Consider the following 23,191-nt stretch of genomic DNA (forward strand, 5'->3'; position numbering starts at 1 on the left):
AATAGCAAGCATTTCCATCCTTCTGTCCACCTGTCCCTCTAACCTTCCTTCCACCTCTCAATTGGCCTGGTCATTCATCAGATATTTCTTGTGACATGTCTTATGATGGTTCAAAACATAGTGTTCAAGGAACAGATCCCTTGTGTTTGGTACTTTCAGGAAAACGAATATGTTTGGGAGAAGGACTGGCCCGTATGGAGCTGTTTTTATTCCTGACCACCATTTTACAGAAATTTACCCTGAAATCTCTGGTTGACCCAAAGGACATTGATACCACCCCAACTGCCAGTGGGTTTAGCCATGTCCCACCCCCCTACCAGCTCTGCTTCATTCCCATATGAGGAAGGGCAGACCATCTTCCTGCTGCTGTGCTGTTGTCTGTAGCTCCTCCTCCTCTGGGGCATCATTCACCTCTTCACTGCTGGGGATGCACTCTCTGACCTCAGCTCCTGTTTCCCCATTCCCTCCATACCCAGTGAACATCCAGCCTCCGCTAAAGGAAAGTTTCCAGGGGCGCCTGGTGGCTCAGTCATTTAAACGTCTACCTTTGGCTCAGGTCATGGTCCTGGAGTCCTGTGAGACCGGAATCGGTTCCCTGCTCAGCGGGGAGTGTGTGTCTCCCTCTCCCTCTGCTCCTCTCTGACTCGTACTTGCTCGTCTCTCTCACTTGCTCATTCTCTCTCTCAAATAAAAATATTTTGGGGGAAAAAAAAGAGGAATGTTTCCAGAATTTCATTACACACATGCTGTGCTATTGTTTATACTCTGTAACACTGGTATTTGGCACCATATATACTTCTTCAATATTGACTGTTACTCGATTATCACCGTGAAACAAAACCAAATGATAAGTATAAGCTAACATACAGACATTTGTCCTCTGCGTGTTGTAAATGGAAAGCATCACTATTCACTGAGCCAGTTCTTAGACTTTCCTTTTTTGTGCATAATACAGGTAAGAAATGGAAGAAAATAGAATCCAAAGAGGCCACACTGCACCATCCTCATAATGATAAGCAGAGAGAGGGACAAAGAGGGAGAGGGCAGGAAAGCTCTCTTGGCTCTGTGTCACCTACAGGTACTTGATGTTTGAATTTGAAAGTGAGAAAGGTTATGTCCAGGAGCTGGGTAATAGAATTTCAGCCATGAGGGGAAGGAATAATTCATGTTAGAATTCATTTCTCTGCTTTGGTGTCATTTGAACACCAAAGATTAGACATGTTGGTATGAACTTGTTTCAAACTTAGAGTCACGTGTTAATATATGCTTTCATATTGCTCATCAGATCTTCTAAGTGTCATTCTTTGCTCTCTGACCTAGAACAAAATCCCTGGAGGGCATCACTAGATATTCTTTTTTCTACTTTCCAACACATTGTTTTATACCTAACACAAGTGTGATGGCTTATCTAAAACATAGACAACTAAACATCTTATACCAGTCAAATAATTTCCATAATTTTTTTCTTATGTTTCTAAGTTATGAAATGAGCATCACCTATTAACCTTCTGCCTGCTCCTCTCCTAGAGAAAAATTTTATACTTTGGCATGCATTTTAAAAAAATTTTTATTTTTTATAAACATATAATATATTTTTATCCCCAGGGGTACAGGTCTGTGAATCGTCAGGTTTACACACTTCACAGCACTCACCATAGTACATACCCTCCCCAATGTCCATAACCCCACCCCCCTCTCCCAACCCTCCTTCCCCCAGCAACCCTCAGTTTGTTTTGTGGGACCAAGAGTCAGTTATGGTTTGTCTCCCTCCCAATCCCATCTTGTTTCATTTATTCTTCTCTCACCCCCTTAACACCCCCCCCATGCTGCATCTCCACTTCCTCATATCAAGGAGATCATAAGATAGTTGTCTTTCTCTGATTGACTTATTTCGCTAAGCATGATACCCTCTAGTTCCATCCATGCCATCACAAATGGCAAGATTTCATTTCTTTTGATGGCTGCATAGTATTCCATTGTGTATATATTCCACATATATACATATATTCCACATATATTCATCTGTTGATGGACATTTAGGTTATTTCCATAGTTTGGCTGTTGTAGATATTGCTGCTATAAACATTCGGGTGCACGTGCCCCTTCGGATCACTACATTTGTATCTTTAGGGTAAATACCCAGTAGTTTGGCATGCATTTTTAAGATAACATATGAGGTAGATGTACATATACATAATGTATGTCCAAAGTATATATTCACACATAATATACACATGAGATTAAAAATGATCTTTACCACTGTGCTCGTATTATACATAATATCCTACAACTTGCTCTTTTTCTACTATACAGTATGCCAAGAAAAATTCTAAATAATAAAAACATGGGCATGGAGCCCCTGGGTGACTCAGTAGGTTAAGTAACTGCCTTCAGTTCAAATCATGATCCTGGGGTCCTGGGTTTGAGCCCCGTATTGGGCTCCCTGCTCAGTGGAGAGCCTGCTTCTCCCTCTCCCTCTGCCTGCCACTTTGCCTACTGTGTTCTCTCTATCTCTCTATCAAATAAATAAGTAAAATCTTTAAAAAATTTTAAAAACAGGGGCACCTGGATGGCTCAGTGGGTTAAGCCTCTGCCTTCGGCTCAGGTCATGATCCCAGGGTCTTGGGTTCAAGCCCTACATCAGGCTCTCTGCTCAGCAGGGAGCCTGCTTCCCTTCCTCTCTCTCTTTTCCTACTTGTGATCTCTGTCTGTCAAACAAATAAATAAAATCTTAAAAAAATTTTAAAAAACATGGGCAAATTATTTGAATGGACAGATTACAGAAAAGGAAATGAAATGTTTCCTAAACTCATGAAAAGATCTTAGAAATAAAAGGTACAAATTAGAACTATATTATATTCCTTTAAGCCTTGATTGGTAAATGAAAAGATTTTAATGGAAGTATTAGCAAATGTGTGTGCCACACATTTGTGTGTGTGTTCTAAAGTTATCTTCTCCATGAAACCTGCCCTGAGATTCTTTTTCAAAGTTAATTAATTAATTAATTTATTTGAGAGAGAGAGGCGGGGAGGGGCAGAGGCAGAGAGAAACTTTAGTAGACTCTGAACTCAGCAGGAGCCTGGCCCAGGGCTAGATCCCATGACTCTGAGATCACACCGGTGCCAAAACGACGAGTTGGATGGTAAACCAACTGTACCACCCAGGCACCCCTACCCTGAGATTCTTACTGAAACTTGTAAACTCTTCTCCATCATCACTTTCCCCAACTTTCAGCTTCTGAATCTCCTTACAATGTGTTTGCCACTTTGCACGTTTCATGTTAATTTACCTTTCTCATAAACCTAGGAGGTAGATAGCATCTGTATGAGTTTCCTAACACTGCTCTAACTAATTACCACTGAGTTAGTGGCTCAGAACAACACAGATTTACTTCTTATAATTCTGGAGTTCAAAAGTCCAATATCCATGTTCATGGGCCATGTTCATGCTGGCAGGGCTGCTTGCTTCTGAGGCTCTAGGAAAGAACCCATTTCCTTCCCTGTACTGCCAATGTTTCTTGGTTCACGACACCTTCCTCTCATCAGTCCCATCCTCTTGCTTATCTTCTCCTACTTACGTTAATCTTCCTGGCTCACTTTCCTAAGGACTGTGTGATGACAGATGGTAATTACATTTGGTAAATTACCTAGCTAATTTAGGGTAACATCCCCATTTTAAAATCCTGAAGAAGGGTGCCTAGGTAGCTCAGTCGATTAAGCATCTGCCTTCAACTCGAGCCATGAGCCAGGGTCCTGGGATGGAGCCCCACATTAGACTCCCTGCTCAGTGGGGACTCAGCTTCTTCCTCTCCTTCTATCCCTCCCCCACTCTCCCACCCCCTGCATGCTCTCTCTCTCTCTCTGACATGCATGGTGTCTTTCAAATAAATAAATAAAATCCTGAACTTAATCATATTTGCACAGTTCCTCTGACCTTTTAAGGTATATAATCAGTTAAGCATCTCCCCCCTGCGGTGCTCGATCTCTCTCCGTCAAATAAAGTCTTAAAACACAAGAGCAATCCTTTTCTTTTGCTACTCTCCCCCCTCTTCTAAAAAGAAAAAACAAAAAACTTTCCATTTTGTGTATCTCTTGAGAGTCATCTATTTGCTAGAAGGGATGCTGCCTGATTCATAAATCATTTACTGAAGCCAATTGGATCTTCAAATTTATTCAGCTGAATTTTGTTTTTTTTTTTTTAACAAGGATTATTAAACTGATCTTCTTTGAAGCCTTTCTTTAAAAAGAAACAGAAGCAAATCACACACAGACATCCCATTAATTTTTCCCCCTAGGATTATTAGATTTAGGATATCTATATCTTGTTTTTCTGTTATTTAAATGTAGTCACATTTGATGGTTGAGTTATAAGTCTAATCTCATAATAAATAGGCAGACTTCTAAAGCTAGAAGGCTTTCTTCTATTGTTTATAAAGATAATTTTATTAAAGGTAATTTAAAAGACCTCTCCTATGGTATTTGCAAAGAGCCAATTTCATTGTTCAAGAATGTCTAGTTCTCGGTGTTCTAAATGAGGTAAAACTAATTTAATGGTACTAGAAACCAGAGCAGTTGTTGCTTCCGAGGAGGGGGATTGCCATGAATAGGTGTGAAGGAATTTTCCAGGGGGTTGAGATTGTTCTGTGCCTTGATAGGGTGTGGTTATTTAGGTCTTGGTATTTGTCAAAACTAAGCTGTAAACTCAGCTCTTATCAGAAGGCCCCAGTGCTCCCCAGATAAGCAAGATGTTTAAGGCCATCTTAAAAAGGGAAGGTGTTTCAAGTCCCAAAAGTAAGCCTTTTCTTATATCTATTCTGATCTAGTATGGCCCTATGTTTATAGTTTACCCTAAACTATTAACTATGTATACCCTATAAATATAGGGTTTAAGAACCCTTATTGGGCTCCCCACTCAACAGAGAGCCTACTTCTCCCTCTCCTGCTCCCCCTACCCCTGCTTGTGCTCACTTTGTCTGGTGTTCTCTCCCTCTTAAATAAATAAAATCTTTTTAAAAGAGGAAAGAAATTGCTTTGGAGCTATATAACTGGTCAACCCCTCTGTTTTGGCCTTCAGCTAAGTTGGCTGTCAGCACCCACTGTCCCTTCCCAGCACCATGACCTGTGTGATTACTGTGCCATCTCACTGGCCTGGGCTGAGTTTCAACCAGAGCCAATGAGTGGCTCCAGTGGTCAGTGTGGCTTCTGAAGTGTCTCTCAGACCTTTCATTTTTCATTTGACAATGAAAGGAAACAATTTCTTAGTGACTTAAGTCTTTTTCTCCAAAGAATATAAAAATTCTTCTCCAAGCTTAGAATTTATAATATTTCACTTGAGAAGGAACTTTATTTAGGAGTTAGTTGACTCAAAAGATTTCCTTATTGGGGCGCCTGGGTGGCTCAGTGGGTTAAGCTGCTGCCTTCGGCTCAGGTCATGATCTCAGGTTCCTGGGATCGAGTCCCGCGTCCGGCTCTCTGCTCAGCAGGGAGCCTGCTTCCTTCTCTCTCTCTCTGCCTGCCTCTCAGTGTACTTGTGGTTTCTCTCTGTCAAATAAATAAATAAAATCTTAAAAAAAAAAAAGATTTCCTTATTATTGGTAGTAGCGGCTCAGTAAATGTATTTTATTGATGAGTTTTGACCACCTCTTTTCATAAATTTTTCTTTGGCTCAAGTAAGTGACATGAAATCAGTGGGCACCCTCTCAACCTGCAAGCTGGAGGATAATCTCAGAAGATAGTACTGAAATTTATACTTAAAGCAATTGTATATGTCAGTCTACTAAAAGACCACAAAAGGTGGCATGATTTCTCCATTAAAACTGATCATTGGGGGACACCTGGCTGACTCACTGAGTAGGCATGTAACACTTGATATCAGGGTTGTGAGTTTAAGCCCCACATTGGGCATACTTTTTTTTTTTTTTTAATACAGCTGAGGGACGCTTGTATGGGTCAGTTGCTTAAGTGTCTGCCTTCAGCTCAAGTCATGATCCCAGGGTCCTGGGAATAAGTCCTGCATCAGGCTCCTTGCTCAGCAGAGAGCCTGCTTCTCCCTATCTCTCTGCCATTCCCCCTGCTCATGTTCTGTCTCTTTCAGACCAATAAGTAAATAAAATACGTATTTTTTAAATTAACATATAATTTATTTTTTCAGGCATATAAGTCTGTGATTCTTCAGTCTTATACAACTCAGAGAGCTCACCTTAGCACCACAGTATACCCTCCCCAGTGACCATTACACAGCCACCACATCCCTCCCACCCCCTCCGCTCCAGCAACCCTCAGTTTGTTTCCTGAGATTAAGAGTCTCTTATGGTTTGTCTCCCTCTCTTGTTTCATCTTGTTTCATTTTCCCCTGCCTTTCCCTATGATCCTCTGTCTTTTTTCTCAAATTCCTATATCAGTGAGAACATATGATAATTGTGTTTCTCTGATTGACTTATATCATTTAGCATAATACCCTCTAGTTCCACCCATGTTGTTGCAAATGGCAAGATTTCATTTTTTGATGGCTGCATAATATTCCACTGTGTATATATACCACATCTTCTTTATCCATTTATGTGTTGATGGACATCTAGGCTCTTTCCATAGTTTAGTTGTTGTGGACATAGCTGCTACAAACATTCGGAGCACATGCCCCTTCAGATCTTTAGGGTATCTTGGTATCTTTAGGGTAAATCGTAGGGTAGCTCTATTTTCAACTTTTTGAGGAACCTCCATACTGTTTTCCAGAATGGCTGCACCAGCTTGCATTCCCACCAACAGTGTAGGAGGGTTCTCCTTTTTCCACATCCTCAGCAACACCTGTTGTTTTCTGACTTGTTAATTTTATCCATTTTGACTGGTGTGAGGTGGTATCTCATTGAGGGTTTGATTTGTATTTCCCTGGTGCTGAGTGATGTTGAGTACTTTCTCATGTGCCTATTGGCCATTTGGATGACTTCTTTGAAGAAATGTCTGTTCACGTCTTCTGCCCATTTCTTGATTGGATTATTCTTTGGGAGTTGAGTTTGGTAAGTTCTTTATAGATTTTGTATACTAGCCCTTTATCTGATATGTCATTTGCAAATATTTTATCCCATTCTGTCAGTTGTCTTTCAGTTTTGTCAGTTTCCTTTGTGTGCAAAATCTTTTGATCTTGATGAAGTTCCAATAGTTCATTTTTGCCCTTGCTTCCCTTGCCTTTGGTGATGTTTCTAGGAAGAAGTTGCTGCAGCTGAGGCTTAAGAGATTGCTGCCTGTGTTCTCCTCAAGGCTTTTGATGGATTCCTGTCTCACACTGAGGTCCTTCATCCATTTTGAGTCCATTTTTGTGTATGGTATAAGGAAATGGTCCAGTTTCATTCTTCTGCATGTGGCTGTTCAATTTTCCCAACACCATTTGTTGAAGAGACTCTCTTTTTTCCATTGGACATTCTTTCCTGCTTTGTCAAAGATTCGTGGACCATAGTGTTGAGGGTTTATTTCTAGGCTTCTACTCTATTCCATTGATCTATGTGTCTGTTTTTGTGTCAGTACCATACTGTCTTGATGATTACAGTTTTGTAAGTTTGGAATTGTGACACCACCAGCTTTGGTTTTCTTTTTCAACTTTCAACTTTCTTTTTCTTTTTCAACTTTCCTCTGGCTATTTCGGGTCTTTTCTTGTTCCACACAAATTTTAGTATTATTTGTTCCATTTCTTTGAAAAAAGTTGATGGCATTTTGATAGGTATTGCCTTAATTGTGTAGATTGCTCGAGGTAGCATAGAGATTTTTGCAATATTTGTTCTTCTAATCCATAAGCATGGAACTTTTTTTTTTTTTCATTTCTTTGTATCTTCCTCAATTTCTTTCATGAATATTCTATACTTTTCTGAGTACAGATTCTTTGCCTCTTTGGTTAGATTTATTCCTAGGTATCTTATGGTTTTGGGTGCACTTGTAAATGGGATCGAATCCATAATTTCTCTTTCTTCTGTCTTGTTGTTTGTATATAGAAATGCAACTGATTTCTGTGCAGTGATTTTATATCCTGTCACCTTACTGAATTCCTGTATGAGTTCTAGCAGTTTTGGGGAGGAGTCTTTTGTCTTCCACATAAAGTACCATATCATCTGCAAAGAGTGAGAGTTTGACTTCTTCTTTGCCTATTTGCATGCCTTTTATTTCTTTTTGTTGTTTGATTGCTAAGGCTAGGACTTCTAGGGCTAATGTTGAACAACAGTGGTTATACTGGGCATCCCTCCCATGTTCCTCCCCTTAGGGGAAAAGCTCTCAGTTTTTTCACCTTGAGAATGATATTCGCTGTGGACTTTTTGCAGATGGCTTTTATGATACTGAGGTATATTTCCTCTATCCCTACACTGTAAAGTTTTAAAGAAAAAAGGATGCTATCGGGTTCTCTGCTTGGCGGAGAGCCTGCTTCCCTCTCTCTCTCTCTCTGGCTGCCTCTCCATCTACTTGTGATTTCTCTCTGTCAAATTAATAAATAAAATCTTAAAAAAAAAAGGATACTATACTTTGTTAAATGCATTTTCTGCATCTGCTGGAGGATCATATGGTTCTTGTCCTTTCTTTTTATTAATGTAGTATATCACATTGATTGATTTCCAGACGTTGAACCAAGCTTGCAGTCCAGGATAAATCCCACTTGGTCAGAGTGAATAGTCCTTTTAATGTATGGTTGGATCCTATTAGCTAGTAATTCGGTGAGAATTTTGGCATCTGTGTTCATCAGGGATATTGGTCTGTAACTCTCCTTTTTGGCGGGGTCTTTGTCTGGTTCTGGGAACAAGGTAATGCTGGCCTCATCAAAAGAGTTTGGAAGTTTTCCTTCTATTTTGATTTTCTGAAACAGATTCAGAAGAATAGGAATTAATTCTTTAAATATTTGGTAGATTGCTCGCTTTGGTAACATGTATACTAAAGGTTTGATAGAATTCCTGTGGGAAGCAATCCATCCTTGGGATCTTGTTTTTTGGGGGATTGTTGATTACTGCTTCAATTTCCTTCTGGGTCTTTTCAGGTTTTCCTGAAAAGGAAAAAAAACCTTTTCAGGTTTTCCATTTCTTCTGGTTCAGTTTTAGTAGTTTATACGTCTCTAGGAATACATCCATTTCTTCCAGATTGCATAATTTGTTGGCATATAGTTGTTTCACTCATGAATTTTAAAATTCTTCTTTAATTTCCTGGTTGACCCATTCATTCTTTAGTGGGATGGTCTTTAGCCTCCATGTATGTGAGTTCTTTCCAACTTTTCACTTGTGATTGATTTCCAATTTCAAAACATTGTAGTCTGAAAATATTCAGGGAGTGATCCCAGTCTTTTGGTACTGGTTGAGACCTGATTAGTGACCCAGGATGTGATCTATTCTGGAGAATGTTCCTTGTGCACTAGAGAAGAATGTGTATCCTGTTGCTTTGGGATGGATGGTTCTGAATATATCTGTGAAGTCCGTCTAGTCCAATGTGTCATCAAAGTCCTTATTTCCCTGACGGATCTTCTTTAAAAAAAAAAAATTATTTATTTATTTGATAGACAGAAATTACAAAAGGCAGAGAAACCAGCAGAGAGAGGAGGAAGCAGGCTCCCCACCAAACAGAGAGCCCAATGCAGGGCCCGACCCCAGGACCCTGAGATCATGACCTGAGCCGAAGGCAGAGGCTTTAACCCACTGAGCGACCCAGGTGCCCCCCTGACAGATCTTCTGCTGAGATGATCTATCCATTGCAGTGAGGTGGATGTTAAAGTCCCCTACTATTATTGTATTGTTATTGATGTGTTTCTTTGAATTTATTATTAATTGGCTTTTATAATTGCTCCCATTTTAGGGGCATAAATATTAAATACTTAAATTGCCCCTTTAAATATGATAGAGTGTTCTTCCTCATTTCTTATTAGTCTTCGGTTTAAAATATAATTTTTCTGATATAAAGATTGCCATTTCAGCTTTCTTTCAATGCCCATTAGCAAGATAAATGGTTTTCCACCCCCTCACTTTAAATCTGGATGTGTCTTTGGATCTAAACTGAATCTCTTGCAGACAGCGTATTGATAGGTCTTGCTTTTTTATCCAATCTGATACTCCGTGTCTTTTGATTGGAACATTTAGCCCATTTATATTCAGAGTGACTATTGAAAGATAGGAATTTAGTGCCATCATATTGCCTGTAAAGTAACTGTTTCTGTATATTGTGTCTGTTTCTTTCTGGTCTATGTTACTTTTGGGCTCTCTCATTGCTGAGAGGACCCCTTTTAATAATACTTGTAGGCTGGTTTGGTCATCTGGTAGGCTGGAAGCTTTTTATCACTCCTTCTATTTTAGATGACATCTTAGCTGCATAAAGTGGCTTTGGCTGTGTATTTTTCTAATTTAGTACCCTGAATAGATCATGCCAGTTCTCTCTGGCCTGCCAGGTTTCCTAGATATATCTGCTACCAGTGTAATGTTTCTACCATTGTAGGCTATAAACCTCTTGTCCTGAGATGCTTTCAGGATTTTCTCTTTGTCTCTGACAAAATTTGCAATTTTCACTATTATATGTTGGGCTGTTGACCTATTTTTATTGATTTTGAAGGGAAGTCTTTGTACCTCCTGAATTTTGATGCCTGTTTCCTTTGTCTTGTTAGGGAAGATTTCCCCTATAATTTGTTCCAGTGTACCTTCTGCCCTCCTCTCTCTCCCCCTTTCCTCTTCCTCTGGGATCCCAATTATTCTAATGTTGTTTTGCTTTATGGTGTCAGTTGTCTCTCAAATTCTTTCCTCGTGATCCAGTAGTTATTTATCTCTCTTTTTGTCAGCTCTTTTATTCTCCATCATTTGGTCTTCTATATCCCTAATTCTCTCTTCTGCCTCATTTATCCTAGTAGTTAGAACCTAGCAGTTAGAGCCACAGTTTTTTTTACTTCATCTCATTAATAGCTTTTTATTTTGACTTGGTTATATTTTAGATTTTATTTCTCCAGAAAGGGATCTCTAGTATCTTCTATGCTTTTTCCAAGCCTGGTTATTATCTTTATAATCATTAATGTGTATTCTAGTTCTGCTATCTTAGTAATGTCCATATTGATTAAGTCCCTGGCAGTCAGTACTCCCTCTTGTTCTATTTTTTGAGGTGAGTTTTTCCATCATGTCATTCTGTTTAGAGAAGAATAGATGAAGGAGAAAACAAAATACTAAAATGGCAACAACCACACCAGAGAAATGTACACAAAACAAATCAGAAAAGATCTGAAATTGGGGGGTGGGGTGGGTGTTGAGGGGAAAAAAAAAAAGAATGTGAAAGGTAGCAGAATAGAGCAATACACTGAATTCTGTGTGTATTTTGGTCAGTTTTTTAGAAAACTAGATCCCAAAATTGTAAAGAAAGGAAAACATATATGTGAAAAAAATAAAATTAAATACACTGAGAGTGTACAATGTAACTGTAAAAATGGAAACCAAAAAAGAAGATAAAAGAAAAGAGAAATAAAAAAAACAATAACAAAAAGGAAGGGATATAAACAGACAGGTGAACAGAACAGAACAATACACTATCTCCTGAGTATATTTTGGACAGTTTGTTAGAGGAAACTACATCTCAAAATTGTAATGAAAGAAAAAAAAAAAAAATATATATATATATATATATATATATATATATATATATATACAAATTATGGACTCTGGGGAACAAAAGGAGAGTTTTAGAAGGGAGAAGGGTGGGAGGATGGGGTAGCATGGTAACAGGTATTAAGAAGGGCACTGATTGCATGGAGCACTGGGTGTTATACGCAAACAATGAATCATGGACCACTACATCAAAAACTAAGGATGGGGGAAGTCAAGATGGTGGAGAAGTAGCAGGCCGAGATGACATCAGGTAGCAGGAGATCAGCTAGATAGTTTATCAAACCATTCCAAACACCTACAAATCCAACAGGAGATCAAAGAGAAGCGCAACAATTCTAGAAACAGAAAATCAACCACTTTCTGAAAGGACGGGCAGAGAAGTGAATCCAAAGCGATGGGAATATAGACCATGGGGGGAGGGGCCAGCTTCTGGCAAGCGGCGGAGCAATGGAACACAAAATCAGGACTTTTAAAAGTCTGCTCCACTGAGGGACATTGCTCCAGAGGCTAAACTGGGGTGAAGCTCATGCGGGGACAATGTGGTCCCAGGTCCTGCGGGGTCACAGAAGGATCAGGGGTGTCTGAGTGTTGCAGAGCTCGCAGGTATTAGAACGGGAAAGCCAGCTACAGAGACAGAGCCTAGGAGTAATCTCTCAAATTGGGGTTACTTTGAACCATAATCCGTGGCACAGGCCACTGCTCTGTGAGTGGGGTACCTACAAGATCCGGGGAGACCCTCCCCGAATAGCTCAAGGATCTGTGGTGTTCGGAGACTCCAGGCAGAGCTGTGTGCTAGAGACAGAGATGCTTGGTCACAGGCCTGGTGAGCTCAGCACACAGGCGGATGCCAGGGAGTCGGGAGTGATTGAGCGCTTTTCTCTGAGGGCACACTGAGGAGTGGGGCCCCGAGTTCTTGGCTCCTCTGGGTGGGAGATTGGGAGGCCACCATTTTCATTCCCATCCTCCGGAACTCTACGGAAAGCGTTCAGGGAACAAAAGCTCCGGAAATAAAACCCGAGTGGATTACTTAGCCTGGCCCTGGTAAAGGCGGTGCAATTCCCCCTGGGGCAAAGACACTTGAGAATCACTACAACAGGCCCTTCCCCCAGAAGATCAACAAGAAATCCAGCTGATATCAAGTTCACCTACCAAGAACAGCAGAATTCCAGAGGAGGAGAAAGCAGAGCATGGAATTCATGAATCTTTAGTCTTGCAAAGTTAATTAATTTTTAAAACTTTTTTAAAAATTTTATTTTCTCTTCTTTTACCCTTTCCTCTTTTAATGTTTTTTAAACTAGCTTATCTTAATACCTTATATAAAAAAAATCTTTTTTGAACCTTCATTATTATAGTCATATTTTATCCTTCATTGTATCTAACTTTATTTTTTGTATACACTTTATTTTTTCTTCTAAAAAATTTGGGGTACAACTTCTTCTAATAGATCAAAATATACCCTAAATCTAGCACCGGGCTTGTTCTAGTCTCCAGCCTGAGAAAATTCTCTCCACTTTCTTTTTCTTTATTCTCCCAGCCAACTTACCTTATCAACTCCTTTTTTAGAAACTTAAAAAAATTTTTTTCATCTTTATAGTCATATTCCATCCCTTCATTGTGTTTACCCTTATATATATTTTTCATTCTTTAAAATTTTGGGAGGTAGTTTCTTCTAAGAGACAAAAATAGTCCCCAAATTAAGTGGGTGACCCTGTTCTAGTCACCAATCTAATATATATATATATATATATATATATATATATATATATATATATTCTTTTTTATATTTTTTTCTTTATTTGTTTTCTTTTTTAAATTTTTTTTCTGAACTTCCTTGTACCCCCTTTCTCCTCCCCCATGATTTGGGGTCTCTTCTGATTTGGTTAAAGCACATTTTCCTGGGGTCTTTGCCACACTTTTAGTATTTTATTTGCACCTTCATATACTCTTATCTGGACAAAATGACAAGGCTGAAAAACTCACCACAAAAAAGAGAACAAGAGGCAATACTGAAGGCTAGGGCCCTAATCAATACAGACATTGTTAATATGTCAGATCTAGAGTTTAGAATGATGATTCTCAAGGTTCTAGCCAGGCTCAAAAAAGGCATGGAAGATATTAGAGAAACCCTGTCTGGAGAAATAAATGCCCTTTCTGGAGAAATAAAAGAACTGAAATATTAACCAAGTTGAAATTTAAAAAAGCTATTAATGAGGTACAAGCAAAAATGGAAGCTCTTACTTCTATGATAAATGAGGCAGAAGAAAGAATTTGTGATATAGAAGACCCAATGACAGAGAATAAGGAAGCTGAGCAAAAGAGAGACAAACAACTACTGGACCACGAGGGGAGAATTCGAGAGATAAGTGATACCATAAGATGAAACAACATTAGAATAATTGGGATTCCAGAAGAAGAAGAAAGAAAGAGGAGAGCAGAACGTATATTGGAGAGAATTTTTGTAGAGAATTTCCCTAATATGGCAAAGGGAACAAGCATCAAAATCCATAAGGTTCAGGGAACCCCCCTCAAAATCAATAAGCATAGATCCACACCCGGTCACCTAATAGTAAAATTTACAAGTCTTAGTGACAAAGAGAAAATCCTGAAAGCAGCCCAGGAAAAGAAGTCTGTAACATACAATGGTAAAAATATTAGATTGGCAGTGACTTATCCACAGAGACCTGGCAGGCCAGAAGGAACTGGCATGATATATTCAGAGCACTAAATGAGAAAAACATGCATCCAAGAATATGATATCCAGCCAGACTATCACTGAAAATAGAAGGAGAGATAAAAAGCTTCCAGGACAAACAAAAACTGAAAGAATCTGCAAACAAAACCAGCTCTACAGGAAATATTGAAAGGGGTCCTCTAAGCGAAGAGAGACCCTGAAAGTAGTAGATCAGAAAGGAACAGAGACATATACAGTAACAGTCACCTTACAGGCAATACAATGGCACTAAATTCATATCTCTCAATAGTTACCCTGAATGTAAATGGGCTAAATACCCCAATCAAAAGACACAGGGTATAAGAATGGATTAAAAAAAAGAAAACCAAACCCATCAATATGCTGCCTACAATAAACTCATTTTAGACCCAAAGACACCTCCAGATTTAAAGTGAGGGGGTGGAAAACAGTTTATCATGCTAATGGACATCAAAATAAAGCTGGGGTGTCAATCCTTATATCAGATCAATTAGATCTTAAGCCAAAGACTATAATAAAAGATGTGGAAGGACACTATATCATACTCAAAGGGTCTGTCCAACAAGAAGATCTAACAATTTTAAATATCTATGCCCCTAACATGGGAGCAGCCAACTATATAAACCAATTAATAACAAAATCAAAGAAACACATCAACAATAATACAATAATAGTAGGGGACTTTAACACTCCCCTCACTAAAATGGACAGATCATCCAAGCACAAGATTAACAAGGAAATAAAGGCCGTAAATGACACACAGGACCATATGGACATCACAGGTATACTCAGAACATTCCATCCTGAAGCAACAGAATACACATTCTTCTCTAGTGCACATGGGACATTCTCTGGAATAGATCACATCCTCGGTCCTAAATCAGGTCTCAACCAGTATCAAAAGATTGGGATCATTCCCTACATATTTTCAGACCACAGTGCTCTGAAGCTAGAACTCAATCACAAGAAGAAATTTGGAAAGAACTCAAATACATGGAGACTAAAGAGTATCCTTCTAAAGAATGAATGGATCAACCAGGAAATTAAAGAAGAATTGAAAAAAATTCATGGAAACAAATGATAATGAAAATACAACAGTTCAAAATCTGTGGGACACAGCAAAGGCAGCCCTGAGAGGAAAATATATAGCAATACAAGTCTTTCTCAAGAAACAAGAAAGGTCTCAAATACACAACCTAACCCTACACCTAAAGGAGCTGGAGAAAGAACAAGAAAGAAAGCCTAAACCCAGCAGGAGAAGAGAAATCATAAAGATCAGAGCAGAAATCAATGAAATAGAAACCCAAAAACAATAGAACAAATCAACAAAACTAGGAGCTGGTTCTTTGGAAGAATTAATAAGATTGATAAACCCCTGGCCAGACTGATCAAAAAGAAAAGAGAAAGGATCCAAATAAATAAAATCATGAATGAAAGAGGAGAGATCACAACCAACACCAAAGAAATAGAAACAATTATAAGAACGTGTTATGAGCAACTCTACACCAACAAATTTGACAATCTGGAAGAAATGGATGCATTCCTAGAAACATATAAACTACCACAATTGAACCAGGAAGAAATAGAAAACTTGAACAGACCCATAACCAGTAAGGAGATTGAAACCGTCAATAAAAATCTCCAAACAAACAAAAGCCCCGGGCCAGATGGCTTCCCAGGGGAATTCTATCACACATTTAAAGAAGAACTAATTCCTATTCTCCTGAAACTGTTCCAAAAAACAGAAAAGGAAGGAAAACTTCCAAACTCATTTTATGAGGCCAGCATCACGTTGATCCCAAAACCAGACAAGGATCCCATCAAAAAAGAGAACTACAGACCAATAACCTTGATGAACACAGATGTGAAAATTCTCACCAAAATACTAGCCAATAGGATCCAACAGTACATTAAAAAGATTATTCACCACGACCAAGTGGGATTTATTCCAGGGCTGCAAGGTTGGTTCAACATCTGCAAATCAATCCATGTGATACAATACATTAATAAAAGAAAGAACAAGAACCATATGATACTCTCAATAGGTGCTGAAAAACATTTGACAAAGTACAGCATCCCTTCCTGAGCAAAAGTCTTCAAAGTGTAGAGATAGAGGGCACATACCTCAATATTATCAAAGCCATCTATGAAAATCCCTCCGCAAATATCATTCTCAATGGAGAAAAACTGAGAGCTTTTCTGCTAAGGTCAGGAACACGGCAGGGATGTCCATTATCACCATTGCTATTCAACATAGTACTAGACGTCCTAGCCTTGGCAATCCAACAACAAAAAGAAATTAAAGACATCCAAATAAGTAAAGAAGAAGTCAAACTATCATTCTTTGCAGATGATATGATACTTTATGTGGAAAACCCAAAAGACTCCACTACAAATCTGCTAGGACTTGTACAGGAGAACTTGTACAGGAATTCAGTAAAGTGTCAGGATATAAAGCCAATGCACAGAAATCAGTTGCATTTCCTTTCACCAACAACAAGACAGAAGAAAGAGAAATTAAGGAGTCAATCCCATTTACAATTGCACCCAAAAGCTTAAGATACCTAGGAATAAACCTAACCAAAGAGGCAAAGAATCTATACTCAGAAAACTATAAAGTACTCATGAAAGAAATTGAGGAAGACATAAAGAAATGGAAAAGCATCCCATGCTCCTGGATTGGAAGAACAAATATTGTGAAAATGTCTATGCTACCTAAAGCAATCTACACATTTAATGCAATCCCTATCAAAATCCCATCCATTTTTTTTCAAAGAAATGGAACAAATAATCCTAAAATGTATATGGAACCAGAAAAGACCTCAAATAGCCAAAGGAATATTGGAAAAGAAAGCCAAAGTTGGTGGCATCACAATTCCGGTCTTCAAGCTCTATTACAAAGCTGTCATCATCAAGACTGTATGGTACTGGCACAAAAACAGACACATAGCTCAATGGAACAGAATAAAGAGTGCAGAAATAGACCCTCAACGCTATGGTCAACTAATCTTCGACAAAGTAGGAAAGAATGTCCAATGGAAAAAAGACAGTCTCTTCAACAAATGGTGTTGGGAAAATTGAACAGCCACATGCAGAAAAATGAAATTGGACTATTTCCTTACACCACACACAAAAATAGACTCAAAATGGATGAAGGACCTCAATGTGAGACATGAATCCATCAAAATTCTTGAGAACACAGGCAGCAACCTCTTTGACCTCAGCTGCAGCAACTTCTTCCTAGGAACATCACCAAAGGCAAGGGAAGCAAGGACAAAAATGAACTATTGGGACTTCATCAAGATCAAAAACTTTTGCACAGCAAAGGAAACATTAACAATACCAAAAAACAACTGATGGAGTGGGAGAAGATATTTGCAAACGATATATCAGATAAAGGGCTAGTATCCAAAATCTATAAAGAGCTTAGCAAACTCAACACCCAAAGAACAAATAATCCAATCAAGAAATGGGCAGAGGACATGAACAGACATTTCTGCAAAGAAGACATCCAGATGGCCAACAGACACATGAAAAAGTGCTCCACATCACTGAGCATCAGGGAAATACAAATCAAAACCACAATGAGATACCACCTCACACCAGTCAGAATGGCTAAAATTAACAAGTCAGGAAATGACAGATGCTGGAGAGGATGTGGAGAAAGGGGAACCCTCCTACACTGTTGGTGGGAATGCAAGCTGATGCAACCACTCTGGAAGACAGCATGGGGGTTCCTCAAAAAGTTGAAAATAAAGCTACCCTATGACCCAGCAATTGTACTACTGAGTATTTACCCTAAAGATACGAACGTAGTGATCTGAAGGGGCACGTGCACCCGAATGTTTATAGCAGCAATGTCCACAATAGTCAAACTATGGAAAGAACCTAGATGTCCATCAACAGATGAATGGATAAAGAAGAGGTGGTATATATATACAATGGAATACTATGCAGCCATCAAAAGAAATGAAATCTTGCCATTTGTGATGACGTGGATGGAACTAGAGGGTATTATGCTTAGCGAAATAAGTCAATTGGAGAAAGACAACTATCATATGATCTCCCTGATATGAGGAAGTGGAGATGCAACATGGGGGTCTTGGGGGGTAGGAAAAGGATAAATGAAGCACGATGGGATGGGGAGGGAGACAAACTATAAGAGACTCTTACTTACTCTCACAAAACAAACTGAGGGTTGCCAGGGGGGAGGGGGTACGGAAAGGGTCATGGGGTTATGGACATTGGGGAGGGTATGTGCTATGGTGAGTGCTGTGAAGTGTGTAAACCTGGCGACTCACAGACCTGTACCCCTGGGGCTAATAATACATTATATGTTTATTAAAAAATTAAAAAAATTATTAAAAAAACAAAACAAAAACTAAGGATGTGTTGTATGGTGACTAACATAACACAAAAAGAGAAAGGAGTAAAGAAAAAATAAATACTTTGAATGGATAGAATGTAACTGTAAGACAAAAATTTAAAAAGACCTTAAGAAAACAAAAAACAAAAACAACAGAAAAAAAGAATATGATCAGACAGGTGAGTAGAACAGAGCCATACACTAGATTTTGGGTGTATCTTGGTTGTTAGAAGATACATCCCAAAATTTTAAAGAAAGAAATTCATATATATAAAATATATATATACACACACACAAAATATATAAATATAAATATAGTGAGTAAAGTTTAACATGTAACCCAAATAGTTTCAGAAAAGAACCAAATGTTCCAATATTTCTTGACATTTATGTTTTATGGTCAAAATAATTAAAAATTGAGTTGCTCTATGACTATTCTCCCAGATGAAATTGCTGGCCCTGCCTTTCTGGTCTTGGCTAAAAGCATCTTCTCAGTAGGCTTCCTTAATGGGCATCTCTAAATAGAATGACTCTCTTAGCCCTTAGCCTGCATCCCTTCCTATGGTTGATCTGCTGATTATATCCCATGCTCTTTGCAAGCTCCCAGGTGGCACTAGAACTATACATTTGCACTAAGTAGATACCCCATAAATATTTATTAACTGAACAAGTATGGGTTGTTTTTTTTTTTTTTAAGATTTTATTTTATTTATTTGTCATAGAGAGAGAAGCGAGAGCAAGCACAGGCATACAGAGTGGCAGGCAGAGGCAGAGGGAGAAGCAGGCTCCCTGCCAAGCAAGGAGCCCGATGTGGGACTCGATCCCAGGACGTTGGGATCATGACCTGAGCCGAAGGCAGCGGCTTAACCAGCTGAGCCAACCAGGCATCCCAAGTATGGGTTTTTGAAATAAAAAATGTCCAGGGGCACCTGGACTTAATGGATTAAATGGATTCATGGATTCATTCAAGACTATGGAATGAAATCCTAGGAAGCTCTGGGCAGTCTCCAAGATGGATGCTATCTCAGGAGTTCTGACTCTGTCCTACCTGCTCCTATCAATTCCCCCTTTGGACACAATGGCTGTTGCATGGAAATTCCCCAGGGCAACTCTGGACTAGCAAGTGTCTTCGGGGTGTGCCTCCATGCCATCTGATGTGGCTGAGGGGCCATGAGCAATTCTGAACCTAAACCAAGGTTTTGGCTGTGTTGCTTTACTTGCACGAAAATAGCAGTGCCTGGATCAGGCCTTCACTGCAAAAGTTGAGACAGCTTAGTGAGGACCTTGCCTAGGACACTAGCCCCATGACACTGTGAGGGCACTTGGAGTCCACCGTTAAGTCATGCAAGGCAATAAGTGAATCTACATCAGGGTAGATGATGCAAGGTATAGTTTCACAGCAAACACGACAAAAAAACATTAAGTGTTAAATGTTAAATGTACTCTATACTGTGGCAGTAATGGGAAAAGTGAATGATGGGGCCAGAGAGGGGAATGGGAGTTCCAAGAAGCAGGCTGAAGTCATCAGGGGTAGGGGGTGTCTTGTGGAGGAAGGGACCAGGAGGCTTGTCACAGATTACAACCAGATTACAACAGTGCAGCATCAGGGTGTGTGCTCTGCCTGACCCATGACCCCTAGGGGCATTGGGGGCATTCTAGCTACAGAGGATCTACAGGTTGCAAATTGGCCTGAGCAGAGCCCCGGGTATTGTACTTGGTATTCCTGGTACTTGGTATGTCTTCTTGGTTCCTGGGTGTGGCTCTTCCTCTGCTTCTGGAGCCTGTTGATTCTCTTGTTTTCCTCTGAGGGGCACTATTTTATATGGATTCAGTACCATTTGTTGACACAAATTCTTGCTGAAAAGAAGTGAAATAGAAGTCATCCTTGTTTCCCAAGTAGACCTAAGTAGATTCAATAGTAATAGCCTTTTCCCAGGCCTCTGGGCTTTCATCTGCTAGCCAACTCTGAAATTTTTGAAAGCATCTTCTGTTCTTAACAAGTTGAAAGAATTGGTTTGGTTTTTAAAAAATTCAACAAAGTCACAGTTTTTGTAATCTATACAATGATCTGTAAACATTGGATGAACAAGGTTTGACAGCATGAAGGAAGAATTGGCTTTGCAGTGGGGTGTGGGGCCGTGTTTACTCACTGTTGCCCTCATATGGCCACTCTCCAAATAGCATGTGGCCGAATATGTTCCAACTTAGATTCAAGGGAGGATAAGACAGAAGACAGTTGGTCCCTGAATTCCTTAGCTCCTAAAAACCATCCCCTAATTTATGAGCGATATTCTAAATTGAGTATATCTTAACCAGATATTAGGGCTAGGATCAGGGTCAAGTTGCATACATTAATTATAGACAGCTTTTTGTATGTCAATCTTACCTGCCTAAGGTGTTTTTAAGAAATAAAATGGGAGAGGATTTAGTCACCAAAGCACTGAGTACATGACCTGTCCCGGGAAATTGGTAACTAAACGTAATTATTGTTTCATCTTAGCTGAGGACCAGGAGCTGGTCCTACAGGTACTTGGGAGGTAGCATCTGTGGCCAGCTGGCCTTCTCCCCCCGACACCCACCCCCAGCTCAGCACATCCTCTGCTCTGCTCAAGGGCAGCAAACAGACGGTCCAGGTGCAGGAGTGATTCCCTCCTGTCAGGCATGGCTTGCTTCCGACAGGTAGAGAAGTGGGCCAGCTCACATGCATATGATGTATTCTTTTAGTTCCTTGCTGTCTGCCTCTCCTTTCTGTCACCCTGGTCCTAAAACTTTAGCTCCTGGGAGAACTTGGGTTTACAGATTTCTGTGGACATTTCGATGTGTAGATCTGTGTTGCCTTTGTTCCCTGTCCTTGGGTTGGAGATGAAGGCGTGAAAAGCCATCATACTCTGAAAGCAGCAAAAAGAAATATCAAGTGTGCTTTGCCCCCGCACCTCAGGCTTGAATGCCATGGCCATCTACGTACTTCATGTTCTACACAATCAGCTTTAGGGACTCACAGATGCATTTGAAATGAAATTGTACTGAAAGAAATCTCATTACTGAACTTTTGCCTTGCAGAAGACAGTTTAGGGACACTGCCCCTCGCTCACCTTGTCGTTTTTGGTCTGGCCAATGCCTGGTCACACTGACACATGTAGGCACACAAGGGCACAACTGTGACATCCCCATGGAGCACTCTGCATCCCTGCACACCCTCAGTCCTCCTGAGCATCCTCCTTAGTGACACATCCTCCTTAGTAACAGCCTCCTTAGTAACACATCCTCCTTAGTGACAATGCTCCTCCTGGAGCATTCCTGGTCCTCCTGCACCTAGGTCTGGCCAATCCTGCACACCCCCCAGCTCCTGAGTGTTCCCTGTCATGATCCTTGTCACACAAGCCTGTCACTTGTCTCTTTGTCCTTTCTGCTTGGAGTAGATTTCTCTCACAGATGCCTGGTTATATGATAGGTGGATGAATGGGTTAGGAATCTTTTGTCCAGGAACAGCAGGCGTCCTTCAAAACCCTGATGGGCGGGGGAGTCTCTGTCCCTCTGTGTGCCCCAGTGTCCAGGACAAGGGACTTGGAAGTTCTCCCAGATGAAGTTTGTTCTATGAAGGTGGCTTCCTTCCGAGATCATTATGGAACCACATTGCGTGGCTGTTCCTGTGAGACAGAAAGCGTGCTACTCTGTTGTATTCTCCTTGCACTCTGTGGCTAACAAAGAGGAAACACACACTCACACTCAGAAGTGCACACTTACACCTCCGTTTCTGAGTGTCACTACCATGTAAACTACACTGAATTCCTGCTGGGCTGCAGACATATAGACGTGCCATTCAAGGTGTCCATAGAGGAGGATGGAGATGGAGTCCTGGCTAAAAGGATGGAAGTCCTTGTCTCTGGGGGTGAAAAACTTAGATTTTACCCAGAAGGCACTACGTTCTATTCAAAGAAGTGACGTGATGCTGGGATCTTTGAGACCAGGGATTGGTACAGACTTTTCTGGAAAGTCTTCTGTAAAGATTTTGTGTTAGGTGTTGCAGTCCATGTGGTGTCTCTGAAAATGACTCCTTTCTTGCATTGTGGCTTGAAAGCAGCCACAGACCATCCATAACTAATGTTCTAGCCACACTTGATTGACAGAATACAGGGGGAGGTCCCATTTGCCTCCTGGGTGGTAGTTTCACACACCCCAGATTTGCAACATGATGGATGACGGGGGAGAGGGCTCTTCTTTTCCAGTGGCAGAGTGGGAGTACACTGAGATCTACCCTGCCTGACCCCGGCCCCTCCTCTTGAAAGGAAAAAAAGATGATAGTGAGATTGGCCAACAATTAAGGCTTCAGGTATTCTGCCTTTCTCTGTAGGCCCCAAGCTTGCCACAAGTTGTTTGTCTGTGGTTGAATTCCATGTAGGTATTGTTTGGCTGAGTAAGTCCCCTTGCCTGGCAGGAAGATCTTGTGGGTTATATACCCCACAGATGGTCATCTTGCTCAGGCCAAGACCATGAGCATGTTTAGGGTTCTCCTGAGTTAGTG

General features: G+C 40.1%; 1 protein-coding gene across 2 annotated transcripts in view; it reads left to right on the forward strand.

Moving 5' to 3' along the window:
* LOC309860251 (cytochrome P450 2C41-like) overlaps positions 1-23,191 on the forward strand; it is a 58,778-nt gene that overhangs the window by 21,681 nt on the left and 13,906 nt on the right. Inside the window, exon 9 of one of the 2 annotated variants that reach the window (XM_082722119.1) lies at positions 160-713. The exons of the other annotated variant lie outside the window; for it this stretch is intronic. Within the exon in view, the coding sequence (XP_082578245.1) occupies positions 160-341 (182 nt within the window). The 3' untranslated portion in view covers positions 342-713. Of the gene's footprint in view, positions 1-159; positions 714-23,191 lie in introns of those variants that run through there. 2 annotated transcript variants of the gene reach the window in all.

Source organism: Mustela nivalis (genome assembly GCF_964662115.1).
Source record: "Mustela nivalis genome assembly, chromosome: 2".
Lineage (NCBI taxonomy): Eukaryota > Metazoa > Chordata > Mammalia > Carnivora > Mustelidae > Mustela > Mustela nivalis.